The sequence below is a fragment of the Podarcis tiliguerta genome (assembly GCF_965153285.1).
Source record: "Podarcis tiliguerta genome assembly, chromosome: 2".
NCBI classification, from domain to species: Eukaryota; Metazoa; Chordata; class Lepidosauria; order Squamata; family Lacertidae; genus Podarcis; species Podarcis tiliguerta.
In genome coordinates this window covers 91956301-91981682 of record NC_139535.1, presented here as the reverse complement: position 1 = coordinate 91981682, position 25382 = coordinate 91956301, and the positions used below count along the sequence as shown (strand labels likewise).

At 51.1% G+C, this 25382-nt stretch overlaps 3 protein-coding genes across 4 annotated transcripts in view; 1 reads left to right on the top strand and 2 right to left on the bottom strand.

The window, feature by feature from the left end:
* Window positions 1-1917, bottom strand: part of PGS1 (phosphatidylglycerophosphate synthase 1) — a 122111-nt gene extending 120194 nt beyond the window's left edge. The window contains exons 1-2 of the mRNA XM_083430285.1: window positions 1707-1917; window positions 632-756 (exon numbers count right to left, since the gene is read on the bottom strand). Of these exons, the coding sequence (XP_083286411.1) occupies window positions 632-756; window positions 1707-1709 (128 nt within the window). The 5' untranslated portion in view covers window positions 1710-1917. The remainder of the gene's footprint in view (window positions 1-631; window positions 757-1706) is intronic.
* A 1221-nt stretch (window positions 1918-3138) lies between these two features.
* On the top strand, window positions 3139-14675 carry LOC310672704 (uncharacterized protein). Its single transcript, XM_083430282.1, has 7 exons — window positions 3139-4208; window positions 5447-5530; window positions 7991-8079; window positions 11154-11339; window positions 12478-12615; window positions 13073-13265; window positions 13925-14675. Exons 1-7 carry the CDS (start codon window positions 3434-3436, stop codon window positions 14230-14232), a joined length of 1773 nt encoding a protein of 590 aa, XP_083286408.1. The 5' UTR covers window positions 3139-3433; the 3' UTR covers window positions 14233-14675.
* Window positions 11622-23659, bottom strand: TMEM235 (transmembrane protein 235). 2 transcript variants are annotated; one of them, XM_083430324.1, is made up of 4 exons: window positions 23200-23659; window positions 19784-19864; window positions 17883-18020; window positions 11622-15677 (listed from the first exon to the last, which is right to left on the bottom strand). In XM_083430324.1, exons 1-4 carry the CDS (start codon window positions 23603-23605, stop codon window positions 15445-15447), a joined length of 858 nt encoding a protein of 285 aa, XP_083286450.1. In that variant the 5' UTR covers window positions 23606-23659; the 3' UTR covers window positions 11622-15444. The 2 variants fall into 2 exon arrangements, with proteins under 2 accessions (XP_083286450.1, XP_083286451.1); XM_083430325.1 differs by having other exon boundaries at window positions 15545-15677; window positions 19784-19859.
* Between the last annotated feature and the right edge of the window lie 1723 nt (window positions 23660-25382).

Here is a 25382-nt window from a genome sequence, read left to right as displayed (position 1 = left end):
CCTGTAATCGTATGCAGTTTACTGCCTTACTGGTCACCCCCTGCCTTTTTAAGCCTCCCCTCCCTCTCCCTCCCCTTTCACTGCCACTCACCAAGGTGCTGGCACACCTTTTCTCCCCAGGCCCTTCTCTTTGCCTTGCCCAGCCAACATTTACAGGGTGGTGAAGTTACCAGGAAAGAAGGTACAAGCAGGGCGGGATAGGTTTGTGGTTCAGCAGTGCTGACTGTGTTCCCAAGCCTGGGCCCAGTAACGGGAAGTGGCTATTCTCAGTGACAGTAAATCAGATCGGCAAGATTAGAGGCCTCTTGCTGCCTAATCATGAGCCACTTGGGCAGGAGGACAACTTACTGGAACTGGGAGGAAATAAAAGCAATAAATAAAGCATGACTGTTAACATCTGGCCCTTGCCACGGGGTGAGATGTAGCTGTAGGATGGGTTGTTTATGGTTCATTCACTGACTTTATAGGGCTCCCATGGTACAAGGGGGGCAAAAGAGCAGGAGCAGCAAGGAGTGATTCTTTGTGCCAAAGTGTGTGCTTTTCAAGGGTGCAGGCAGACACAGAAAAGTACCAGATGTACACATATGTGGTTGTATGTTAATAACATTGACCCACCCCAGGGAGGTCTTACCGTACAGACAGGCAAGCCAAGGCACTGGGCAGAGCAGGTAAATAAGAGGGGCAGCGTGGATTCTGCGGGAAGAGCTGATCTACATCCATTTGCATTGTGTTGATCTTGTCCCGGTTCCAAACGGCCTATAGATCTCAAAGAACAAGGCATCATGCGTCAACCACAAAGAGGAGGAGGTTTATGGAGCTCATAAAACACGTTTTATGCAGTTACGCTGGGAGCTGGGGTCAGCTCTGCCGTGAAGGCTTGTCACTACAAGCGAGATTGGACCAATCTTCCCAGCAACAGAGTTCATATCTCTGACTTCCTTCCTGGTAGCGGCTGGGGAAGCATTTTAAACATATACGTACACACATCTTTTTTTCGCAAAATGGGCCAAACTAGCCTCTCATCCAGCGATGAGGCAAGCCTGTGGATACTTTTCCAATAACCATTTGGCAGACTACCCGCTGGCAGTGTCTCAGCCATGGCCAGGAGAAGGCCATAGCCAGGAATATGAGGATTGACTTGAAGGAGGAGACTGGAATAATACCCCAGTATCACAGAAAGCAGAGTAATTAAACTTCAGTGACATGCATAGCCTCAGCTCATCTCCAGTTGAAACAAAGCCCATGCAATTGTTCAGCCATTTACTCTGTGGAGTTGCAGGCAGCCCATTCTCTCTCTGTCTTATCCAGCCATGGCCACATACCCCATCAACAGTGCAACTTTACATCAGCTTTGGCCCTGGTACAAGAAATTTCCCTCCTACTGACTTCAATGGGTTTAAAAGTAATTATTGAAACCTGTGCAAGATTTTATCACAGGTTTGAAGTCCTGCTGTGCATAATGCGAATGTGTGATGGGGCAGGTGAACAATATTATGATTCTATCTCTGGCTACAAAGATACAGATTCTGTCTCTGCCCAACTGTGAGGCACCCAGGCAGAAATGAAAAGAAAGAACAATGCAAGGAGACTGCGATTCTTGTTCGTTTTAAAATGCGGGGCACGGGTCCCCTCAAGTCCGGGGTCATTGATGCAATAAGGGTTTTATGGTCGTTTGGGCAGGCTGTTTAAAAATTATGAACACTCACCATAATCCGTGCCTCAGATGAATGCTTTGTCCCATTGGTGGCATGATTTCTCACTTGATGGGATTTGGGGAAGTTAGGGGTGGGGTGGGGAGATGCCCCTGCAAAAACAATGCGAATTCAAAAAAGTCCATTATTGATTTTCAGTGCCACCATACGCATGCCTAGCTGGAAGTAAACGCTACTGGGTTCAATTAAATTATTAGACATACTCCCAGCCAGGTTAACTGCAGCCTGTCAGGAGTCTAAACAGGAGCGCAACTGCTGGCGGAGCGGTGCCTGCGTGCCTTTTTGGTAACATTTCTTCTTTTAAATCCCCAGACTTGCCACTCGGGGGGGGCGACAAAGTTCCATTGCCTCGGCTGAACCAGACGCCCAAAGGCAGGTGGTGGAGGAAGGAAACATGCGTACGCTGTTACTATAGAGATAAGGGGCATGGACGGACTACAACAACCAGCGCGCCTGAGGAGGGAGATACTTCCGGAAAGCCTGCCATTGGCTCCAATCTGAAGACGTCATCAGTGTGCGGATGACGCTACTCAGCCTGGCCAGAACCGCCAATGAGCGCTCAGGGAAGAGGGAGGGGGCATGTCGCTCCTCCTGCGCGAGGGAAAGTTGAATGACCGGTGCCTTAAATGTAGTGGCCCTGCGATAGCTCATTTGGGAGAGCATAAGACTCTTAATCTCAGCGTCATGGGTTCGAGCATCATGTCGAGCAAAAGATTCCTGCATTGCACGGGGTTGGACCAGAAGATCCTTGTGGTCGCTTCCAACTCTACAAATCTATGATTCTAGACACAACCAAATTTTCGTACTGGAGCCCTGCTTGTATAAATAATCATTTAAGCATTTCCATTGTTTCTGAATTAAAATACTAGACTAACCTTGTAAAGAATACAGAGAACATAAAGATTTGATTGATTATGAAAGAATCTAAGGAAGGGAAATGATTGAAGAACAGATGTAAATGCGAGTAAGACAACTAAGAGACGTGGGGTGAATGCGGTGGAAGTCTTTTATATAATTTTAACTAAGATTTATATATTGCACTAACTGAAGCAAGAATTTGGTAATATTCCAGGTTATGAAAAGTATTTTTTCTCTTTTTTGGGTCTTTTTTCTATATATTTTTTACTTTTACTTTTCTTTTTCTTTTTATTATTTTTCATTTTGGAAAATATGTATATAGGTGTGTTTACAGTGTTATGTATTGTTCTTTGTTTTTCTTTGTTTAATTTCTATTTTTTGAAAAATATAATTTAAAAAATTAATTAAAATTATGATTCTATGTGGGGGAGAGGGAGAGAACGGGGTTCGCCCGCTGATGGCGTCGTCGAGGGGAGGAAAGGGTTGGGTTGGTTGGAGGGCGGGAGAGGAGGAGCAGGACCACCCTTCCCCCCCACCTCAACTGGAACTGTCCGTCCTATGGCTTCTCACAAATGCAGTTTCTCGCCTCCCCCATCCCGCACAGGCTGCCATGCCATTTCTAAACCGGACTATAACTCCCACCGGGACTATAACTCCCCAAACGCCACGCGAACGGGGCAGAGAAAGATCCCGTCGCACTTGCTGTATTCCGCACTGGGACTACAACTCCCAAAACGCTGTGGGAACAGGGCAGAGCGAAATCCCGGCGCCCGAAGCATGCTGGGAGTTGTAGTCTGGCTCCTTAGGGGAAGAGCGTGCAGCTTTGGACTCTGCCCAGTTGGTGCTGGGCGGAAGAAGCGGCGATGTCGCTGGTGGCGGCGCTGCAGACCGGGGGAGAAATGGTCAGGCGCGGAGGTCGTGCCCTCCTCTGCAAGGAGCTCCATGCCCGCATCTGCTCCTGCTGGGCTTCCGCTACTCCGCCCGCTACCAGCCACGGCGGGGAAGCCTATGCACAGAGCAGCTGCAAAGCTGGTTGCCCTGGGTTCAGCAGCGACTCCTGCCAGCCCATTGGCTGGTGCAGGCAGCCAGGGGCTATTCTGTCTCGGTTTTCTCGCAGGCGGTGGGGCGTGGGCACCACCCTGGCGCCCTCGGGGCACGGTTATCGCAGCCAGATATCGAAAGCTTGCATGCATCAACTCAGACCGTGCCAGGGACTTGGTGCTTGCCTGGCCATACCACCCTGTTGGTACCAGGGTGTTGACACCTTTATGAGCCGAAAGGGTCCGTGTCAGACCTTTTGCAGCATCTTAGCCCACCCAAGCTCTACTTGCCAGTCTCTTAGTGCCAGCCTCAGGTCACCTTGGCTTATGAAGATCCTGTTAAGGACATACAGCCAGTCAGTCACTGGGCAACATTGTGCCAGTCTACCTTGGTGGCCCAAGCAGCCGGCTTCTTCCCTTGTCCCCGCTCCAAGAGTGGGCAAGCATAGTTACCATGCCAGTCGCCCAGCAGGGACTGAGTGCCACGTGGTGGATCTGCGCAGTGACACTGTGACTCAGCCGAGCCCCGAGATGAGGCAAGCTATGGCCCAGGCAGAGGTGGGGGATGACGACTACGGGGAGGACCCCACGGTCAATGGTGAGTCTGGGTGAAAAGGGGCATCCCCAGGGCGATAAGGCTCTGCAAAGGGCTCCATGCTGCCACAGGCTGGGGTGCATCTGTGCCTAATGCTGTGAAGCAAGGCTGCTCATTTTCAAGACCCAGCTGTCAAAGCAATGGCACTGTGAACGTCAGATATTTATTTTTGTTATTTATTCTTCTTATTAAATTAGTATACTGCCCTTCATGGGATGCAGGTGGTTCTGTGGGTTAAACCACAGAGCCTAGGGCTTGCCGATCAGAAGGTCGGCAGTTCGAATCCCCACGACGGGGTGAGCTCCCGTTGCTCGGTCCCTGCTCCTGCCCACCTAGCAGTTCGAAAGCACGAAGTGCAAGTAGATAAATAGGTGTCGCTCCGGCGGGAAGGTAAACAGCATTTCTGTGCACCGCTCTGGTTCTCCAGAAGCGGCGTAGTCATGCTGGCCACATGACCCGGAAGCTGTATGCTGGCTTCCTCGGCCAATAAAGTGAGATGAGCGCCACAACCCCAGAGTCAGTCACGTCTGGACCTAATGGTCAGGGGTCCCTTTACCTTTATACTGCCCTTCATCCAAAGATCACAGGGCAATTCGCAACATAAAAATACAATACCTTCCAAGGAAAATGTTTCATTTGGAGGGGAGCAGATGGAAAGAGCCGCCCTGAATATTTTATGGAAAGACAGGCTCTACACCTGGATTTTGTTTATTGTCATATAATATATAGTTTCCTGTGGCTTTAAGGACCAATGTTGGCTGCTGGATGTCTGTCTCCATGAAGAATTAATCTAAGCTCCATGGGTGATTTTAACGTGCCTAGTCTGCAAATGCTTGTGCCATAATAAAATCGTTGGCCTTTGAAGTTTTGAAGTGTCACAAGTCATTTTGCTGTTGTTTTTAAGAGACTACCCCTCTGGAAATTGCCCCAAACTTGTCTGAAAGGAGCTTGTTCATGGGAATAATATTCAGTCCACTTACGTTTTGTTTATATTACTGGCTGAAATATAACTCGCAGAACGAAAAAACTCACAGAACGAATTAATTTCGTCTTGCGAGGCACCACTGTATATATATTAAAAGCCAAGAGAGGCTTCAGCAACCTGGAGTAGGAAGTGTTAAAACTCAAATATCCTGATTCTGTGAACAGTTGTGAACTTCTGACATCACACCCACCCCATGCAGTATCTGAAACTCGAGGGTGGCTTCTTCTTGTCCTTGTGTTCTTATTTCCCCCTTCAGAACTGCAGAGAGTAGTGGCCGATCTCCTTGGGATGGAAGGGGCTTTATTTGTCCCCACAGCCACCATGGCCAACCTCATTGCTGGTAAGTCTCATAAGAAGCAATCGGAGCTGATTCCCCTTGCAGCCCTTCGTACCACCTTCCATCCTGTTCTGGAAGGTCCCCCAAGGCTTTGAAGTTGATTGGGTGGGGGCAGTACCGTGGTGATCCCCCTCTTCTCCCATTGGCAGATGTCTCCACTGGATCAGAGCCCTTATTTACACCAGGCATATAAATACATATGCGATCTGCCTATAACTTTAATGCCCTCTGTTTTATTATTATGTAATTAAACCACAGAGCCTAGGGCTTGCCGATCAAAAGGTTGCGGTTCAAATCCCCACGACAGGGTGAGCTCCCGTTGCTCGCTCCTGCCCACCTAGCAGTTCGAAAGCATGAAGTGCAAGTAGATAAATAGGTACCGCTCTGGTGGGAAGGTAAACAGTGTTTCCGTGTGCTGCTCTGGTTCTCCAGAAGCGGCTTAGTCATGCTGGCCACATGACCCAGAAGCTGTACGCCGGCTCCCTCGGCCAATAAAGCGAGATGAGCGCCGCAACCCCAGAGTCGGCCACGACTGGACCTAATGGTCAGGGGTCCCTTTACCTTTACCTAAGTCTCCTTGTAAGGGCTGTGCCTTAAGACTCAGTCATTAAAAAAAAAACCGCAAATAGCCCCACCTACCCCTGAATGAAGCTATCAGGAGAGAGTGTTTCATTTTGGGAATTATTCTAGTTCTGTTTTTATTATTTCAGTTATTATTTATAAAATCAGTGGCAGGGACTTTGTGGCCCTCTAAATGTCGCAAGACTCCCAGTGTGGCTTAACGGTTAGAGTATTGGACTATGACCTGGGAGACCAGGGTTCGAATCCTCAGTCAGTCATGAATCTCACTGGGTGGCCTTGGGCCAGTTACCTTCTCTTAGCCTAACCTACCTCGCATGGTTGTTGTTAGGATGAAATAGGGAGGAGAACCACGTACACCACCTTGAACCCGTGGGTCAGGGATGATGGGAGTTGTAGTTCAACACCTTCTGGAGGGCCAGAGGGTTACCAGCATTGGTAACCAACAATGCCAACAATGTACAAGAAAAATATACACCCTCAACCCCCTGCCGAAGAGGCTTTCTCTAGCCTTAGAATTACTAGGCAAAACATTTTTGACTGTGAGATGAGAGCTCCTAACCGCTGCACTCTTAAAAGGTGCTGGAGAGATTGGAATAAGCATTACTGACTCCTTCAGGTCAGGGATCTCCTAGGAGTGATGAAAGCAGCAGCGAAGCAGGCAGCCTGGTTAGCTCAGTTGGTTAGAGCATGGTGCTGATAGTTGCTAAGGTTGCAGGTTCGAGCCTCGTATGGGACAGCTGCATATTCCTGAATTGTAAGGGGTTGAACTAGATGTCCCCGGGGGTCCCTTCCAACTCTGTTGTTGTTGTTTAGTCGTTTAGTCGTATCTGACGCTTCATGACCCCATGGACCAGAGCACGCCAGGAACTCCTGTCTTCCACTGCCTCCCGCAGTTTAGTCAAACTCATGCTGGTAGCTTCGAGAACACTGTCCAACCATCTCGTCCTCTGTTGTCCCCTTCTCCTTGTGCCCTCCATCTTTCCCAACATCAGGGTCTTTTCCAGGGAGTCTTCTTTTCTCATGAGGTGGCCAAAGTATTGGAGCCTCAGCTTCACAATCTGTCCTTCCAGGGAGCACTCAGGGATGATTTCCTTAAGAATGAATAGGTTTGATCTTCTTGCTGTCCATGGGACTCTCAAGAGTCTCCTCCAGCACCATAATTCAAAAGCATCAATTCTTCAGTGATCAGCCTTCTTTATGGTCCAGCTCTCACTTTCATACATCACTACTGGGAAAACCATAGCTTTAACTATACGGACCTTTGTTGGCAAGGTGATGTCTCTGCTTTTTAAGATGCTGTCTAGGTTTGTCATTGCTTTTCTCCCAAGAAGCAGGCGTCTTTTAATTTCGTGTCTGCTGTACCATCTGCAGTGATCATGGAGCCCAAGAAAGTACAATTCTACATTATATACCGTATTTTTCGCCCTATTGGGCGCACTTTTTCCCCTCCAAAAATTAGGGCGCACCCCGGGCTTCGGGCAGCTCTCCCCAAGCTTTGGGAGCCTAGTGGGAGTTCCCGCCGGGCTCCCAAGGCTTGCGGACAGCAGCCTGCAGCCCGAAACCCGGGGAGCGCAGCAGGGCGCACCGCGGGCTTCGGGCAGCTGTCCCCAAGCATTGGGAGCCCTCCCAAGGCTTGCGGATAGCAGCCTGTTCTGGGGTCGGGGGAAGCTCAGGCTTTCCCCCCTTTATTCCCCCCCCCCAAAAAAACTAGGTGCGCCCTATGGGCTGGTGCACCCTATAGGGCGAAAAATACGGTAGTTGTGGAAAGGATCACTATGACAGATTCATCCTCATTTTCTCTTGCCATCTGACTTAGTTCTGTGTTTCCCCTATCCCCACTATAGACCCCCCAGTTCTCACCCTTGTCCTCTCTTACCATAGTCATGTGCCACTGTCGCAGGCGAGGGGCGCAGCTCCTGCTTGGGAGGGAGTCCCACATCCATGTGTTTGAGCACGGAGGGTATGCACAGGTAAGTGATGCTGGGAGGGGACCCGGAAGCGCCGGCCATCACCGAAGCTCATTGTGTCTCTTTCTACCCATATTCCATCTCAAAAACGAGGAACCAGAGACATGGCAAAGATCATGTACTTACAGCTGCCAAGGCAAATGTGGCCACAGTCTCGCAAAGGGGCCGTGAGGACGCAGCTGTCCAGGTCTTTACTCAAACCTTGGCCAGAGGAGTGAGAAGCCTGGTGATGTGCTTCCCTCTAGTGGCCATTAGCACAAGCTGCACCCTCCTCTCCTTGGATAGTAACAGTTCCCGACTTCAGGCACAAGTGTCTCTGTGCTCAGCTCAAGATAACATTGTGTGAAGATTGTTCCACTACTAAAGAACCAAACAGGAAATTGTCTTCCCCTTTCGTTCTAATGATTTGCCTTGTTACCTCCTATGTTTTTTTTTAGCCTTGTTACCTCCTATGGTTTTTTTTTAGCTGACCTCCCAGAATGCTTGCATGTTATGCCTGCAAATACCTTCTCAGAACAGTCTTTTCCACTAAGCTTTTGAAACAAACTCACTGATCCACTGTTGAGAATTGGAGATTATAAGCACCCCGTGTCTTATTCTTAGAGCCCTGGATTTTCTCTGCTGGTAATTTAGAAGGATCTGGAACCCTGGGCACAGGAGATTAAGCTAGGTGCTGTTGATTCCTTCTAGGTATGGGATATTTATTGACTCCTCATGCCTCGCCATCCACCAACAGATGCTTTAGTGATTTGTCCCTTTCTTATATTTTGCAACGCTTCCATTGCTGCAATGCCAGTGCATGGCTTTTGAATTTGATTGATCCAACCAAGGGATTTCCCCCTTGTGAGTAGAAAGCTATTTGCGGTCCTTGCATGAATCAGTATTTACAGGAAGCTGCCTTGTGGATTCAAACACTTTCTGCATTATCAGCAGGTTGCCCTATTTTCTGTTCTTCCATATGCTTAGCACGGATTGCTGTGTGTCTCTGGCACTCAGATCCTGAATCAGTGGTCCCAATGACCGCAGCAGAACCTAAATACCGCATTTTTCGTCCCATAGGACGCACCGGCCCATAGGACGCACCTAGGTTTTTTTTGGGGGGGGGAGAAATAAAGGGGGGGAAATTCCCTTTATTTCCCCCCCAAAACCAGGTCGGGGAATCCAAACGAGGTCGGGGAACAGCGGGATGGCGGTGCTGTGCCTCCCCGCTGTCCCCTGAGCTTGTGGGGCTGGCGCTGGGGAGAAGCGCGCTTCTGCCCAGCGCCAGCCTCCAAACCAGGTTGAGGAACAGCAGGATGGCGATGCTGCACCTCCCTGCTGTCCCCCGAGCTTGTGGGGCTGCCTGATGTCTCCCCGAAGCGCGGGGCACACTGCTTCAGTGCTCCCCGCGCTCCGGGAAGCAGGCTGCTATCCGCAGCCTTGGGAGCCCTACGGGAACTCCCGCAGGGCTCCCTAGGCTGCAGATGTCTTCGCGAAGCGCCGGGCGCTCTGCTTCCAGCACGCCCCGCGCTCCGGGAAGCAGGCTGCTATCCGCAGCCTAGGGAGCCCTGCGGGAACTCCTGCGGGCTCCCCAGGCTTGCTGATAGCTTCCTGAAGCCTGGAGAGCGAGAGGGGCCGGTGCGCACCGACCCCTCTCGCTCTCCAACCTTCAGCGAAAGCCTGCATTCGCCCCATCGGACGCACACACATTTCCCCTTCATTTTTGGAGGTGAAAAAGTGCATCCTATAGGGCGGAAAATACGGTATATTTAATGCATTTTAGAACCTAGACGCAAGACTAACATGCTGTGACTTCTGCCGTTAGATATGAGCGCAACACAAAAACTGCAACGCAACATTTTGGGTTGAGGTTGCTTGCACCTCCAAAACTACTACTTCTGTGTATTAATCTATTTAAATAAGCCCAAGCTCCAGTCCTCCTAACTTTCCAAAAGACATATTGGCAGCACTTGCCTCTGCCTCCTATCAGCTCCCCCCATGTCTCCTGCCCACCTAGGCAGCCCAAACACAACCTCTCTGCCTTATAGTGCAAGGCTAGGCTTCTTTGCTCTGAATTAAGCCCTGCCTTGTTCAATGGCGATATAATTGCAGCTTTCGTTTTGCTTGATCAGGAAGCATCAGGATTTTTCTTGACCAATCAGTTCGCCTTCTCAAAGGTTCTGAAGTTTGTTCCCTACTGTGATAAGAATTTTAAGGTCTTAGATATATAATAAATGTTCATAAATGAACCAGCCAAGCACATACATAGATCAGCACAGGAAGATCAACCTGAAACCATTTCTGATTCCCAAACTGACCAAATGTTTTGTCTGCAAGGTCAAAGGAAAATGGAAAAGCCTCCCCATTTACTTTTCCTTCACAAATCCTGTCTTAAGGGTATGTCTGTGTTTGAATAGGGTGAGCCTGTGACCTGTCTCAGGAACTAAGTATTTATCATTACAAAAGACTGGCAAGGCTCCCCAGGGTATCCAATCAAGTGAACATTAACAGGTAACCTGTCAGATGAGATAAACAACGCACTCAGATTTCTGCTGTAGACTGCTTTTTCTGTGATGTATGTATGATGTATGGAGGGGTGGTCTTGAGCTCCAGGGAGGGAATTTAAAATGTTTATATAAGGGCAGGCACACTTTTGTTCTGGGTTCCTCCTCCCTTCCTGCATGTGAGGGGAGCCCCCTGTTGCAACAGATCAATAAAGATCAGGCTTACTAGCTGCTTTGCATCTCAATATTCTGTGGTTGGCCTCTGTTATTTTCTCCTACCAATAGGGAACCTACGTAAGGACTCTATATGGGCTCTTGGATACCCCATAAGGGTTAAGGGCAGATTTTTGTTTACAACACTACAAGACCAGATGGCTTCACTATCACAAACAGTCAGGGGCCGTGGCTCATTCAGAGAGGTTGCATATGTGCTTGTACCTTTCCATAAAGAACTTGGTTTTCAACAAAACTGGGTACCACGTGTTTATTCACCATAAACAGCATCAGAGTTAATGTAAAAGCTTTTATCAGCATGAGGCATTTACCATGTACAGGCTTTGCCTGAGGCCACCCACCCACTCTGTTCTCACCCAGGTGGCGGGAGCCCATTCAGAGGCATTACAGGACCTGCCCAACGGGATCATCAATCTGGATGAACTGGAGCAGAAGATCCAGCGGGCCCACCAAAGCCGGTACCACCCCCGCCCTGAGCTCATTTGCCTCGAGAACACGCACAGCTCGGCTGGGGGAAGGGTGCTGCCCCTTAAGTACCTGCAAGAGGTGAGTACCATGAGTCATTCATCCAGTCTTAACCCAACTGACTGGGAGAGCCTGGATAGCTCAGCAGGTTAGAGCGTGGTGCTGATGATGCCAAGGTTGCAGGTTCAGTCCCCATATGGGACAGCTGCGTATTCCTGCATTGCAGGGGGCTGGAGACGAGACGATCCTCAGGGTCCCTTTCAACCTATGACTCTTTCAGAAAATCCAGTAGCCTTTTCGTTGTGGTGGGTGTTGTGAGCAATAGTGGCTGTGGTAGCATGAATAACGTTTTATTCATTCAAGTACTTTCAGCGTTTGTATTTATTTATCAATATTTTAAATAGTTGTGTTTATTTACACAATAAATAAAACTTTTTAAAAAATGTTGCAGTGTATCTCGACTCCACCCAAAATGCATGCATGTGTAGTGGAGGGTTTTCCCCCCACCCCCACTTTTCACCTTAATCCACACTTCCAGTTTGTTTCCTATTGGCTTCCCCACCCTTATCTCGTTTCCTTCTCCCACCCCTACTGTCACCCTTAAGATGGCACATCTAATTTGGTAAAGCCCTGGAAATTCATAGGTCCTTGTGAGGCCATTTTGGGAGGTTTTAGTCATACCTCTATACTTAGGGAGTGTATCTCTAGATATTTATCGACCCTATTTTAGCGGGTGGGGGGGCTCCTTGCTTTAAAAAAACTCTTTGTAACCACCAGACACTGCGCCACCCAAGTTTGTTATTACAGGAAGCGATGATGATAAAGGAAGACCCACAACTTTGCACCCCTTGTCTGGGCTCAAGGACACTGAGCAATCTCCTCTGATCATAGGAGCCTGCCTACCAGCAGTAACCCCAGATTGTCTTTTAGTTTTCTCGCAGAGCAGTGGCCCTGATCTCCACATAAAGCAGAACCTGCAATGCCCCTAAGAAAGGCCACCAGCTCTGAGACGTCTTCCCCTCTGCCTGTCGCAAGCCTTGTAAGTCAGGCTTCTTCAACCTCGGCCCTCCAGATGTTTTTAGACTACAATTCCCATCATCCCTGACCACTGGTCCTGCTAGCTAGGGATCATGGGAGTTGTAGGCCAAAAAAACATCTGGAGGGCCGAGGTTGAGGAAGCCCACTTTAAGCTGTTGGTTGAGCTCCATTCTCTACACAGGTGCACCAGGTAGCCCAGCGATACGGGCTGCAGATTCACATGGATGGCGCCAGGGTGCTTAACGCCGCCGTGGCCTTGGGAGTGCCGCCGGCTCATATCTCGCAGCACTGCAACTCCATCTCCCTGTGCCTCTCGAAGGTAGGTGGTTTCTGCTGTGGCTCTGAACAGGGTGGATTTCGGGGAAGAGTGCAAGCGCGGTACCTGCGAGGCTCACCTAACCGTGGGGACTTAGGAAGCTGAGCCAGACCGCTGCTCCATCCAGCTCAGTATTGCCTACACTGACTGGCAGCGGCTCCCCAGGATTCCAAAAAGGGGTCCCTCCCAGCCCTTACCTGGGGACTGAGCCTGAGACCATCCACATGCAAAGCAGAACTGCAGTCCTTCCCTGGCAACGTGTTTGAAACCTCTGCGATCCGTCCTTGGATTTTCAGCAGAACTTTGCAGCAGGATTCTAACAAAGCTAGATAGAGGCTAGTGGAAGGGGCTGTGCAAGAGCTTCTCCACGCAGAGTCCCTAGATGAGGGGCCAAGAGGTTTGGGATTCTCCGCAGCCTCCACACTGGCTAACCTCATCTTTTCTCTTTTCGGTGACACAGGGTGTGGGAGCACCAGCCGGGGCACTTCTGGCTGGAAGCGGAGAGCTGATCGCCGAAGCCTGGCGCGTGCGGAAGCTCCTCGGAGGCGGGATGCGCCAGGCAGGGGTCCTGGCAGCCGCTGGCCTGGTTGGGTTGAGCCGTGTGGAGGAGACGCTGAAGAGGGATCATCACAATGCCAGACACTTCGCCCAAGGTGCCTGTTCTCTGAGGCCAAGGGAGGGATTGATAGCGCCTAACCTCTGCTGGGGGGACGCGGGTGGCGCTGTGGATTAAACCACAGAGCCTAGGACTTGCCGATCAGAAGGTCGGTGGTTCGAATCCCCGCTATGGGGTGAGCTCCTGTTGCTCGGTCCCTGCTCCTGCCAACCTAGCACGTCAAAGTGCAAGTAGATAAATAGGTACCGCTCCGGCGGGAAGGTAAATGATGTTTCCGTGCGCTGCTCTGGTTCGCCAGAAGTGGCTTAGTCATGCTGGCCACATGACCCGGAAGCTGTCTGCGGACAAACGCTGGCTCCCTCATCCAATAAAGCGAGATGAGTGCCGCAACCCCAGAGTCGTCTGCGACCGGACCTAATGGTCAGGAGTACCTTTACCTTTAACCTCTGCTGGGCGATCGAGGCTCACCACCCCTTCGCTGACACAGGGTGCCCCCTTGAGCCAAGGCTCGGAGGGTATATTTCTCCAGCTCCTCCTATGCTAGGGTCAGCTTTCAGTTCAGATTTCAGCAGGCCAGCCCTCCCTGTTAGTGGATGAGGATCTCTCCCAATTCCCTATCCACCCACCCATTTATCCTGTCGTTCGATAACTTATCCCCACTCGCCATCCCCACTCAAAAGTGTTTTCCCGTTACAGGTGCCTTTGCCCTGGGCTCGCCTCTCTGCTCCGTAAACCCCGCCACCGTGGAGACCAACATCGTCATGGCAACCGTCTCGGCTCCTGGGCTGACCCCTGCCAAGCTGTGTGAGATGTTGGAGGCCGTGAGTGAGGAGGAGGTGGCCGCCACAGGCCAAGCCGTCAGCGTGAGGCTTTTCCCGTGGGGCGAGCGTCGCCTGCGTGCCGTCTGGCACTGCGACGTCTCCCTCCGAGACACGCAGCTGGCTGAGGGCAAGTGGCGCTTTGTCCTGGGCAAGTGGGAGCAGCAAAGCGCCGGCGTACCCTGAAGCCAGTCTGGCGGGCCGGAAGCCAAGTTGGCACGCAGGACGTCAGTCTGAAACAAGCCAGGGCGTGCCGAGAAGGCAAGCCTGTGATTGGTCAGCCCTGGCCTAGCTAAAGACGTGGTCCACATGGCTCCAGCCCTATCTGGCTCTACAGAGGAGAGAAGCAGACTTCAGCTTCCCAAGCCACCTGCTATGGGGGAACAGCAGTGGGAGAGCCTGCCCGTTTCCAGGAGCGGCTCTGGCAGCCAACAGATTCTGTTGCCAGACCAAAGGAGCTGCATCACTTCATGGCCTTGCAGGAAATGGTCCCAACATGGCTTCCACCCATCCACCCCACAGCCTTCCTGCATCCTGAGGGAATGGGGAGGGAGCTTTGTTTCCCAGGGATGCTCTGCTCTTGTTCTGTTCAGGCTAAGGGATACCTGCCAGCTACGACCTGTAGCTTTTCAGAAAAGGAGCCTGAGCTTGCTTTTTTATTTTTCCTCCTCCCTCCCATTCCCTTTTTCCTTGCATGCCACGTCTTTTCGATTATAACCCTGCCTTACAACTGATTTCTGTAAGCTGCTCTGGGAGCATTTTTCCAGCTGTAGGAGAAGGGTAGAAATCCTTTGACTAAATAAATGGCACCTCTTCCTACCGGAGCCCTTTTTAATTCAAGAGGCCCCAGATGCATTGAGGAGGACAAGCAGATGGGCATGCTTGGAAGGGAAGGAGCATCAGCTATGCATACCAAGAAACAGGGAGAAGGAGCCGTGGATCCTTCAGGTGTTGAGTTAGGACAGGGATGGGGAGCTAGTCCAGATGTTGCTGGACTACAGCTCCCATCACCCCAGGCCCATTGGCCATGCTGGCTGGGGCTGATGGAAACTGGGGTCCAGAAACATCTGGATGGGTCACACAGGCCTCCTACCCTTGGGTGAGGAACAAGGCCCTAGCTGTTTCTCTTCCTCAGCTCTGCTTGCACACCAAGAGTTGAGTAATGAACCCAGCATGTAAAGATGGCAACCGCTGCGCCTTATCGATGGGGGTCCCTCGCCCCTTCCACATGCATCCCTCAGCCTGGCACACCCACAAGCAGATCTTCGTAACACCTTGCGGTCCATGCAGGTTACGTGTTGTGGCTGCACGACAAGAGGGGGATCGGCAGCGGTGGAATTTTCACCCCAAGAAGGCCAATCAAGCAGAGTAGGGTTATGTCACAGCCCTGACAATGCATCAGATGAACACCACACAGGCATCCGGCTTCAGGCGGAGCCCCCGAGCAGCCAGGAGAAGCAGGATGCCGGCCAACCCCTCGGTGCCAAAAGAGAGCCAGGCAAGGGCCAGGGACCAGCCAAAGGCGATGCGGACGTGCTCGAAGCGCTGCTGGTCAAACATGCGCACTGTCTCGGCGAAGGCTGCGCTGGAGTAGCAGATGTAGGTGCTGGTTCCCGACAGGGTCAGCAGTGCTGGGGGGAGGGGGAAAGGGGACGGGTCAGTGCCAGTCCTGTAGCAGACACTGCCCCCGATCAGGGCTCATGCCATGCTGCTCCTAACCATGATAACTCAAAGGAGCATCCCAGTAAGTTTCTGAGCACAATTCAAAGTGTTGGTGCTGACTTTTAAAGCCCTAAACAGCCTCGGTCCAGTTTACCTGAAGGAGCGTCTCCACCTCCATTGCTCGGCCCGGACACTGAGGTCCAGCGCCGAGGGCCTTCTGGCGGTTCCCTCGCTGCGAGAAGCCAAGTTACAGGGAACCAGGCAGAGGGCCTTCTCGGTAGTGGCACCCGCCCTGTGGAACGCCCTCCCACCAGATGTCAAAGAGAAAAATAACTACCAAACTTTTAGAAGACATCTGAAGGCAGCCCTGTTTAGGGAAGCTTTTAATGTTTAATAGGTTATTGTATTTTAGTGTTTTGTTGGAAGCCGCCCAGAGTGGCTGGGGAAACCCAGCCAGATGGGCAGGGTATAAATAAGAAATTATTATTATTACTATTATTAGTCAGAGGCAGTAGGGTAAATATTATTGTTGCGAATCATCATCACAACTAAAATAGCTGGATTTATTCACATGATGGATGCTCCGAATAATATTGAATGATACAGTATTCTCATGTTTTTTTTAGTGGGGTGCGATTGAATCTATATGCAGATTTGGCTCATTAACTTGGGAAGGTAGCCCTAATAATTATAATGTTTATTATTTACACACCATCCACCTGGCTGGGCTTCCCCAGCCACTCTGGGCGGCTCCCAACAGAATATTAAAAACACAATAAAACATCAAACATTAAAAACTTCCCCAAACAGGGTTGCCTTCAGATGTCTTCTAAAAATCAGATAGTTGTTTATTTCCTTGACATCTGGTGGGAGGGTGTTCCACAGGGCGGGCCCCACTACAGAGAAGGCCCCTCTAGGAAAAGGATAACTCTTGATGCTAAACCTCTGCTGCTTTCACATCACCTGACCCTTTTAATGGAAGAGGCCAGTGGCTGCATCTGGGACACCCTCATTTGTCCTACCACTGGGCTAGGGTTCCCCAACCTCCACATGTCTTGTAAGATAGAGCTGTGTTAACAATAAACATCATCAGGAATCCAGTCTGCAGTCAGTTCTCGAATAAGTGGCATGAAGGATAGCAAGTAGAGATTAGCTTTTGCATCTACTTGATCGTCAGACCACCCATGCCCACATGGGGCCTGCAAGGAGAGCGGTTCCACCAGCCAAAGAACTTTCCTTGTCCCAGTGTAAGTCAGCTTGGATCAAGTGCTTATCCCCGGCGCTTGCAAAGGACCTGTGGCCCTCCAGGTGTGCTTGGACTTCAGTTTCCATCTTAGTGGCTGGGGGCTGGCAAGAGTTGGAAACCAACAGGTGTTAGAATTCCTGCTCCGTGATTGCAGTCATGGGATTGTTGTCCATCACATGAGGGTATATGTTTTGACTCCACAGAGTAGGAAGTGACGGAGACAGGATGTTTGTATTACTGTGTTCCGTGAAGTGGGACTATTGTCCTTTGTTCTTTTTCTCTTTGCTGTCTGATGCTAGAGAGAGAGGGAGCCATGTTGCAGTGCTCCGTGTGTGTTTATATGTAAATAAAGTAGATTAGCCAAAATGCTGAGTTGCTGAGGTCTGTTACTCAAGCTGCGAAGACTGCGGATCCCTAAGTGTGCTGATGTCTGTTGGCATCGGTTGCTGTGATGTTCGGGCTGAAGAAAGCTTTTGAAGCTCCTGAACAATCGACCAGGAGGGAGAGAACATGCCAGCTAGGCATGTGTCTCTACCAGGGTCCCACTCGAGTGTAGGCTGAGCTCCTAACATCAGGTCCCCCCATCCCTTCTGCAAAGGATTCTGGGAAGGCTCCTCTGCTGTTGTGAGCAGTCAAGAGTCCTGCTTTTTCTGCCTTCAAGGAAGGGGAAAGGCAGTGAGGACAGGTTGGGAGTCGATGATGAGACAATATGTGGTTCCCGTGGCACCAAGACCACAGCACACTCGTTTGCACCTTGGTCTCACCAAGGGGCAGCTGTGACCTGATGGCACTAAGACAGAATCTGCTAAGTATTCCCTGAGAGCAAGTGTTTAATGACATTTTGCCATGTTGCGAGGGGTGGGGAGAGAGAGACTGATAAAGAAAGAAAACCTGGTTTCCCCCGCTCCAAAGACATAGCTTCACTCACCACCCAGCAGAAAATAGCAGCCTGTGAAGAGCAAAAGACGGGAGCTCTGGACCAAGGAACCGATGACCCCACAGATCCAGCCAAAGACGATCAAGACGAGGCTGAGAGGCAGCAGGACTACAAAGGCTCGATGCATGGCTGGCAGAGAGACAGAAGAGGGGGACATCCAGTGGAGGGGGAAAGCAGGGTGGTGTATTAGAGAATAGGTGAATGCAGCTTTACAGATGACCCTAGAGGTCACTGGGTCCAACCACTGGGCAATCCAGGGACCCTATTGCTACAGCATCCCCGATAGGTGGTCATCCAGCTTCTGCTTTTTAAAAGCCTCTGATGAAGGAGAGCCCCCCACCTTTCTGTTTCCTCCCCGTGACATTTTATTTCAAGAAACAAATCGCCCTGCTCGCACCTCCAAAGCAGTGCTCGTCTCCAACCATAATCTGATTTACAGAAGGGCCTCCAGCGATAAAGGCTGGGCTCACACTCCCGCTTACTGTGCACCTACTGCTTTTCCAGTGCTGGGTATTTAATCCGTATTCACACATTATCTAAAACAGGCGTTAATCCTGTTATAAAATACCACTGTCGGATGCAGCTGTTTCTCAAACCAGCTTCACACAGATTAAAGTCCTTAAACTCTGCCTGATTGGTCTATGACCAAGGTGTGGACACTTTTGCCTAGGGTAAAGACGAAGGGGAGGGGGGACCAGCTTCACTGACCACTAAGGTGGCACAGTGAACACACTCTGAGACTCAACACCAGTGGTGCAACTCAAGGTGCCCCCAAATGACCACTCTTAAGTGTGGCAGATGATGGCAGCAAACAGGCCCAGCACCAGCACCTGGGGCTCATCCTGGCCACCACAATATCCTTTCTTGTTGCTGCTGCTACTTTTTATCATCATTAAAAACATTTTATAGCCAGGGGTGAGCTGACCAGGCATGTACAGGGTTACAGATACTAATTTTATTATTTGTTTTCTTTAAAAAAACATGCGATCCATTTCTACCACAAAATGGGATTCATTCCCACTTAAATGTGTTCAGCAAATGCAAGCTCTGTATCATCCCTGTAGTCAAGACGGTCCTATGACCCAAGTGAGTTTAAAATGTGAAGCTGTATATGCTCAGAGTGTATTTTCTTAAATTGGAGTTGGAGAATGTTTGCATTCCTTTTTAATTTGTTTGCTTTGCTCTAACATGGAGCAGTTGTAGAGCATGGAACAGTGATGGGAACAGAGAATATAAAGGTTGATTTTGTACTTCATGACTGAACCCTGTTGGATCGGGCAAAAAGGCCTTCTAGTCCCAGTATCCTATTCTCACTGGATAAGCAGATGCTTATGAGAAGGCCACAAGTGCAGCAGGGCACTTACTACTTGGGATTCCCAGCAGCTGGGTTTTCAGAGGCATATGGCCTTCAACAGAGTGGACAGAACATTGCCATCATAGCTAATGACCATTAACAACCTTATTGTCCATGGGTTTGTCTAATCCTCTTTAAAGCTGACCAATTTGGTGGCCATTCCTACATCAGTCAATGTGGTAACACACACACACAGCCATCTAAAAGGATCCCCCCTATCAGTGGCGTAGCGTGGGTTGTCAGCACCCGGGGCAAGGCAAGTAATTTGCACCCCCTAACCTGTGGATTTGCGCCCCCTAACCCGTGGATTTGCGCCCCCTAACCCTAACCCCCAGATGTTGCGCCCGGTGTGGCCACCCCCCCCTGCACCCCCCATGCTACGCCACTGCCCCCTATAACCACAAAGTCCAGGGTCCAAAATTACCCAACTTCATCACGCCACCCCCACCCCGAGAACACACTTCCAAACTCCATCTTGCTATACAGAGATTCCCACCACCATCCAAAAGGCTGAGCCCACATTAGGCTGCCTACTCACATATAAGATGCTGGAGCGATGCGGGAACTTGCCAACTCTCTGTGCCGAACGGGTCTATCAGAGGCGTGCAGGCGTTCTGCCCTGGGGGGAAGTGACAAGGAGAGGAACAGCATCAAAGGATGATCAGAGATCCAGCCACAGAGTTTGCCATTCCAAAATGCTGCCTCCCAGCTTCAGCAGTGCTAACCTAGACAGGAATCTTTACATCTCCAACACATAATATATCTGGGACCTTGAACAGACAAGAGAGGTGGAGGTAACTGGGTTGAGGTTGATTACCATGGGACTCCTCTTATTAAGCCCAGAGCCTTTCTTGTCAATAAGATAGGAAATAAGATAGGTGGGAGAGCACAGTGGTGGCTGGTGCCCATTGACATGGGTGGGGTGGTAGGCAGCAAGATCAACAGTAGACGGAGCCTGAGCCAATGACAAAATCAACTACCGTATTTTTTGCTCCATAAGACACACCTGACCATAAGACGCACCTAGTTTTTAGAGGGGGAAAGCAAGGGAAAAAAATATTCTGCGCAGAGCATGTAAGCGGCTCTCGCTTTTCTTGCTTTAAACCCTTCCGTCCCTCCTCCCGCTTCGCTGAGAAGCCAGCAGAGCAAGCTGTGCAGCTCTTGCTGAAGCCAGCAGAGCAAGAGCGATAGCTGCGCAGCACCTCTTGTTCTGCTGGCTTCCCAGCAAAGCAGGATGAGGGATGAAAGGGAGCCCTTACACGGGAGCGTTGAGCAGAGCCTGGCAGCAGCTCTTGCTGACTTTTCCAGGTGTGGGAAGGGACAGAGGGCAGCCCGTCAGTCCCTTCTCTCTTCTCAGGGAAAAGCCCCCAAAAGCTGCACACACGCTCCATGCGGCTCTTTAAAGGGAGCGCTGAGCAGAGCCTCCTGCCTGCATTCGCTCCATAAGACGCCTTACTTTTTAGGAGGGAAAAGGTGCGTCTTATGGAGCAAAAGATACAGTAATTCTAGCTTTGGCCCCATCCTCTTTCCTGCTGAGTTCTCCAAGGACAATGTAGACGGAGGAGGAGGAGGAAGCTGAAAGCCAGTACCATCCCCTGGACTGCCTGTAAGTAAAAAAGCCAAGGCAGGTGTGGTGCTGTCTGGGGGAAGTTGGTGAGGCAGGGCCCCATTTGCCCTAAAGGACCAGTCTCCACTGGGTGAGCAAATCAAAGCAGCTGGCCGACCTGCCTCACACTCATTTCTCCCTATGACATTGCTGCCGCAGCAGCTCCTTCATTCCCCTCTCTGATTTGTATCCATCCAAGGTACCTGAATTATCATTTTTTTTGCAATGGAGGAGTAAGAACTGGGGCTAGGAAGTGCACTCTTCAGGTGTGGGGTGGAGCTAGCAACTTGAAAACTTCTGATGGTCTTTGCACAGCACATAATTATTTTTCTGCCTGTTTAAGTAATTGCAATGTGTTGTGCTGTATGGTTTTTAATTTTAATTGGTTTTTTAAAAAAACATTGCTTCTTCTATGTCTACAAGTTCATACAATAAAATGCCTACAGTATAAGAAAAAGAGGCAATAAAGAAGCAGTCAAAGACCAGTATGAATGGACCACCTGAATGAATCTCACGGACCATTGTTTGGGAGCCCTCGCTCTAAAGGCCTGGAGGACTTTGAACCTTCCCTTTCCTCCCAATAGGGCAAACTGGTGTTCATGCACAGCAGAAGATTCCGCTGACCCAAAAGGTTCCAAAATCCCAGAACCAAACAGCTTGAGAATGACAGGAATTGAACTTGACAGAGAGGAAAATTCCAACCTCAGCTGTATGGTTGTAAATGTACTTCTGGACTGTTGCTATTTGTGGGTCGGATTCAAATCACATTCCAACCAATTCAGCCTGTGCAATTTAAGGGCAAATCAACACCATACATTTAAAGCACATGGCACACTCACACACCTTCTCAAGAATCCCAGAAACTTTACATTCCCCCTACAAAGCCACAATTCCCAGCCCCATTAACGAACTATAGTTCCTGCAAAACTGACCTTTTGCGACAAGGAAAGTGTGGGGTGGGAGAATAGGACACACTGGAACATGGGAGTAGCCAGGATTTATTGGTGGAGGTCTTTATGTTGGGGGGGGGGCAAGAACCAAGTTACAGTGACGCAGTTGGTCATTTAGTTTTATTTACTTGATTTGGGGGAGGGCAGCTGCCCCGCCCCCCGGCTACGTCCATGCACTGGAAAATGTGGAATAACAACGGCTTGATTCAAGGACTCCTGCAAAACAAATCAGGATGGCTGTTCGATAAACAGGTGGCGTGAGAGCGACCTCCGAGAGAGCACAGCTCAGATGAGAGCAGGCTCTACTCCGCCCGCCCCCGGCTGTGATTTATTTAGCAGGGGGCATATCCACAGGGGGCATATCCACACGAGCCCAGAGGGGCGTCAGAACTCCTGATGGGCGCCAGAGCGTGAAAGCGAACATTCGATGCGTCCCTCTGACATTTCATATCTTTGATGGAAGTTCAATCGGGTCTCTCTTCTGAACAGAGAGCTGAAGAAAGCGCTGCCTCCGCTTCCCCCTCCCCTTTCCTCCTCTCTGACACCCCAGCCCTCCTTTCTCTCCAGGAGGGCGGATTCTTGGCTGCAATCCAGTTATTTCCTTTTTTCATCTCTTCCCCCCACCCTCACCCCTCGGCCCCAGCACAGAAAGTTATAAATGCGTGAAAATCCGTGAACGCTAAAGCACCACCGGGATGGCTGAAATTCTTCGATTGCCAGCAAAAAGGGATGGAACAATTCCAGTTCGCCTTAACCAGGATACTGCGATTCTAAGGCACTGGGATCCCCACCCCCAAATGTATACACAAACCAGGGAGTACAGCTAGTTGCAGGTGAGCGTCGGGATAGCCCAGGTGGGTAGGAGAGCAGGGGCTTGGGGAAAGGGCAGCCAGAGCACCTGCTTTGCATGCAGATGGTCCCAGGATCAATCCACGGCATCTCCAGGGACGACGGTGAGAGAACTCCGTGAGAAAACCTCGAGAGCTGCTGCCGGCCAGTGTTGGCAATACTGACCTAGGCGGACTAGAAATGCAGCGTCCTATCTTCCTAAACAAACAGGTGAAGCAGAATCAAGACGTCTCCAGGACGCAGAGACTTGAGTAGGGCAGAGGAATGCCGGCTGCCACAACTACTCACCACCAAGCGATCCATTTTGTGACCCGACGGCGATTCCTCCGTTAGCAGAAAGTTTTTTCACGACTACTGAAACCGGCAGATGCAAGCCTAAGCTCGTGTATAGGTTTTTATTTTTGTGGGGTGGGGGGCGCTCGACCCCCGACGCGATCCACTTTGGATCCCAGAAAAAGCACCCTCCTCTCCGGATCCCAGGGGCAAGGGAAGCGCGGGCTGCTCCCGTCGCGAACCCGCGGAAAGAAGGCGCGCGCGGCGCAGCCCTACCTTCGCAGAGGCGCCAGAGTCCGGAGTGGGAACTCAGCTGCTCGGCGTCCCAAGCGCTGCTGTTGGCCGAGTCCACGCTCACCAGGTACCAGTAATCGGTGCCCAGGGCCGCGGCCAAGAAGGCGAAGCTGAAGAGCCCGCTGAGCGCCGCGCCCAGGCAGAGCGCGCCGGGAGGCACCACCGCCAGGGCCCGGCGGCAGCCGCAGCACCTCGCCACCATCCCGCCGCCAGACTTGCTCGCACAGGCGCGGCCGCCCGCCGCCGACGCTGCTGCCTCTGGCGGCGGGCACGTGGAGAAAAACAGCGGCAGGCGAGCGGGAGACTCTCCCTTTCTCACTGCAACGCTCCGGGGAGGGGGCGAAGGAGAGATTCTGGTGGAAACGCGCGCGCGCCCCCCAAGCCGCATCTTCGCGGGGGTTGGGGGCGAAGCCACCGGGTACTTGCGCCCCAAATTGGAGCGACCGCAAAAAGCCACCCTGCCAGCAGTAAGCTTCAAGGTCAAAGGCTCCCTTCGAGGAAGCTGCGATCCTCTTTCCAATTAAGTCGTGTCCCCCCCCCTCAGGCTCAGTTCAGTGGGAGGTGGATCCCCCGGGTCTCTTGTCCCTTAGAGGGCGCCTCTCATCATCCCGCCATTCTGAGAGCAGGGAGGGCGCCCCTCAGGAGACTTTCCCCCGTGTTTGCTTTCCCGCTCAGGGAAGCGCGCGCGCGCGGCCCCGGCTGGACTTGCAGCTCCTCTGGTGAGCGAGGTTTAAACCAGAAGCAGGCGCTCCTTCTTGCACGGGTGCCTGGAAAACCCCGAGGTCCCTTCCTTTCCTTCCCCTGCAGAGACCAGCCATGTCCCTCAGCCTTGCTTCTCAAAAGAGCCGGTCTACTACATCTCCTAGCTGCATGGGAGAGCGCTGCTTTCCTTGCAAAGGCCCCCAGGTTGAGTCACTGGCTATGAGAGGATGGGAGAGCAGCTGCTAGTCGGTGTAGGCAATACTGGTCTAGATGGGCTAATGGCCCTACTCCTTTGGTTCCCCCGCCTCCGCCTCAGGAGCCCCCAACTGGAGTGGATTTCAGAATGAAAGAGGCAAGCCGCAGTGCTTAAAGAGCTGCTGCTTGTTACTCCTTTGGTTTTTTGCCTGCCCTTCTGCCAGGGCACCAGAGGTGGCCTTCCCCCTCCATTCCTAGGCACTCACAACAAGCTTGTGAGGCAGGCTGAGAGTGACTGGCGAGCTTCATGGCTAACATAAATGAGAACCTGCAACCAACACAGACTCTCATTTAAGAGCTAAGCTGGGCGTTGAAAACAAACAACGCCTAGACAGAGCTCTGATAGTAAATAAAAATAACAAGAGACAGCTGGGGAAAGAGCTTTTGATGAGTATAAGCGTTTTTTTGTACAGCGGGTGGGGTTAGTAAGCGACAATACCATCAGCTTTGGAGTTAACACAGAATGTGAAGACGTTGGATATCGTTAAGTGACCTAGTGGTAAGCTTTATGCTCGCTAACATTTTTTTATTTTAAATTGTTAATTGTAGAGCTGTCAGTTAAAGTGCTGTTGGCACCTGTCTCTCTCTAGAGACAATCGCAAGCCTGGGCAGTGCGTATGGAGGTCCTGGGCTGTGCAGACAAGACCTCCCCCCCCCCCCAGGACTCTGATGTAGTCCAAAGGAAAACAGAGCAATACATTTGGTACCAGCTTGGCTGCCGGTGTTGCTGGAAGGAGACATGCAAGGCACCATACAACCGTCCCTAGGGAATACACTCCGGATTTGTGTAGGGTTTACTCCTTAGCCCACAGGTTTTCAACCTTTTTGGGTCCACAGCTCCCTTGACCAACTGCATTCTTTCTGCAGCACCCCTGTGGGGCTCAGAAGCCCAGTTATGTCACCCTTGCCTGCAGAGCCAGTTCACCCCTTTTTGAACACCCTCCTTGTGGTGTTCCCTCAGCCTTCTCTCTTTTCCTTGGGAGTCTTCTGGGCAGCCGCTGCCTCTGGTCTCTGAGCTGCACCCCCTGTCCCAAAGAGAGGTGCCCCCTCATGTTGCCCCACAGGGGCCTGGGAAGCACCCCATGGCCAGCTCCCAAGGAACCATTCACTTGGGGAGCTTGTAGCCAGGGCTGCTGCAACAAACAGCTGTGCGAGCCTTTGGGAGGCAGAGATGGGAGGGCATCAGCGGAAGGAGGTAAGGTAAGGTA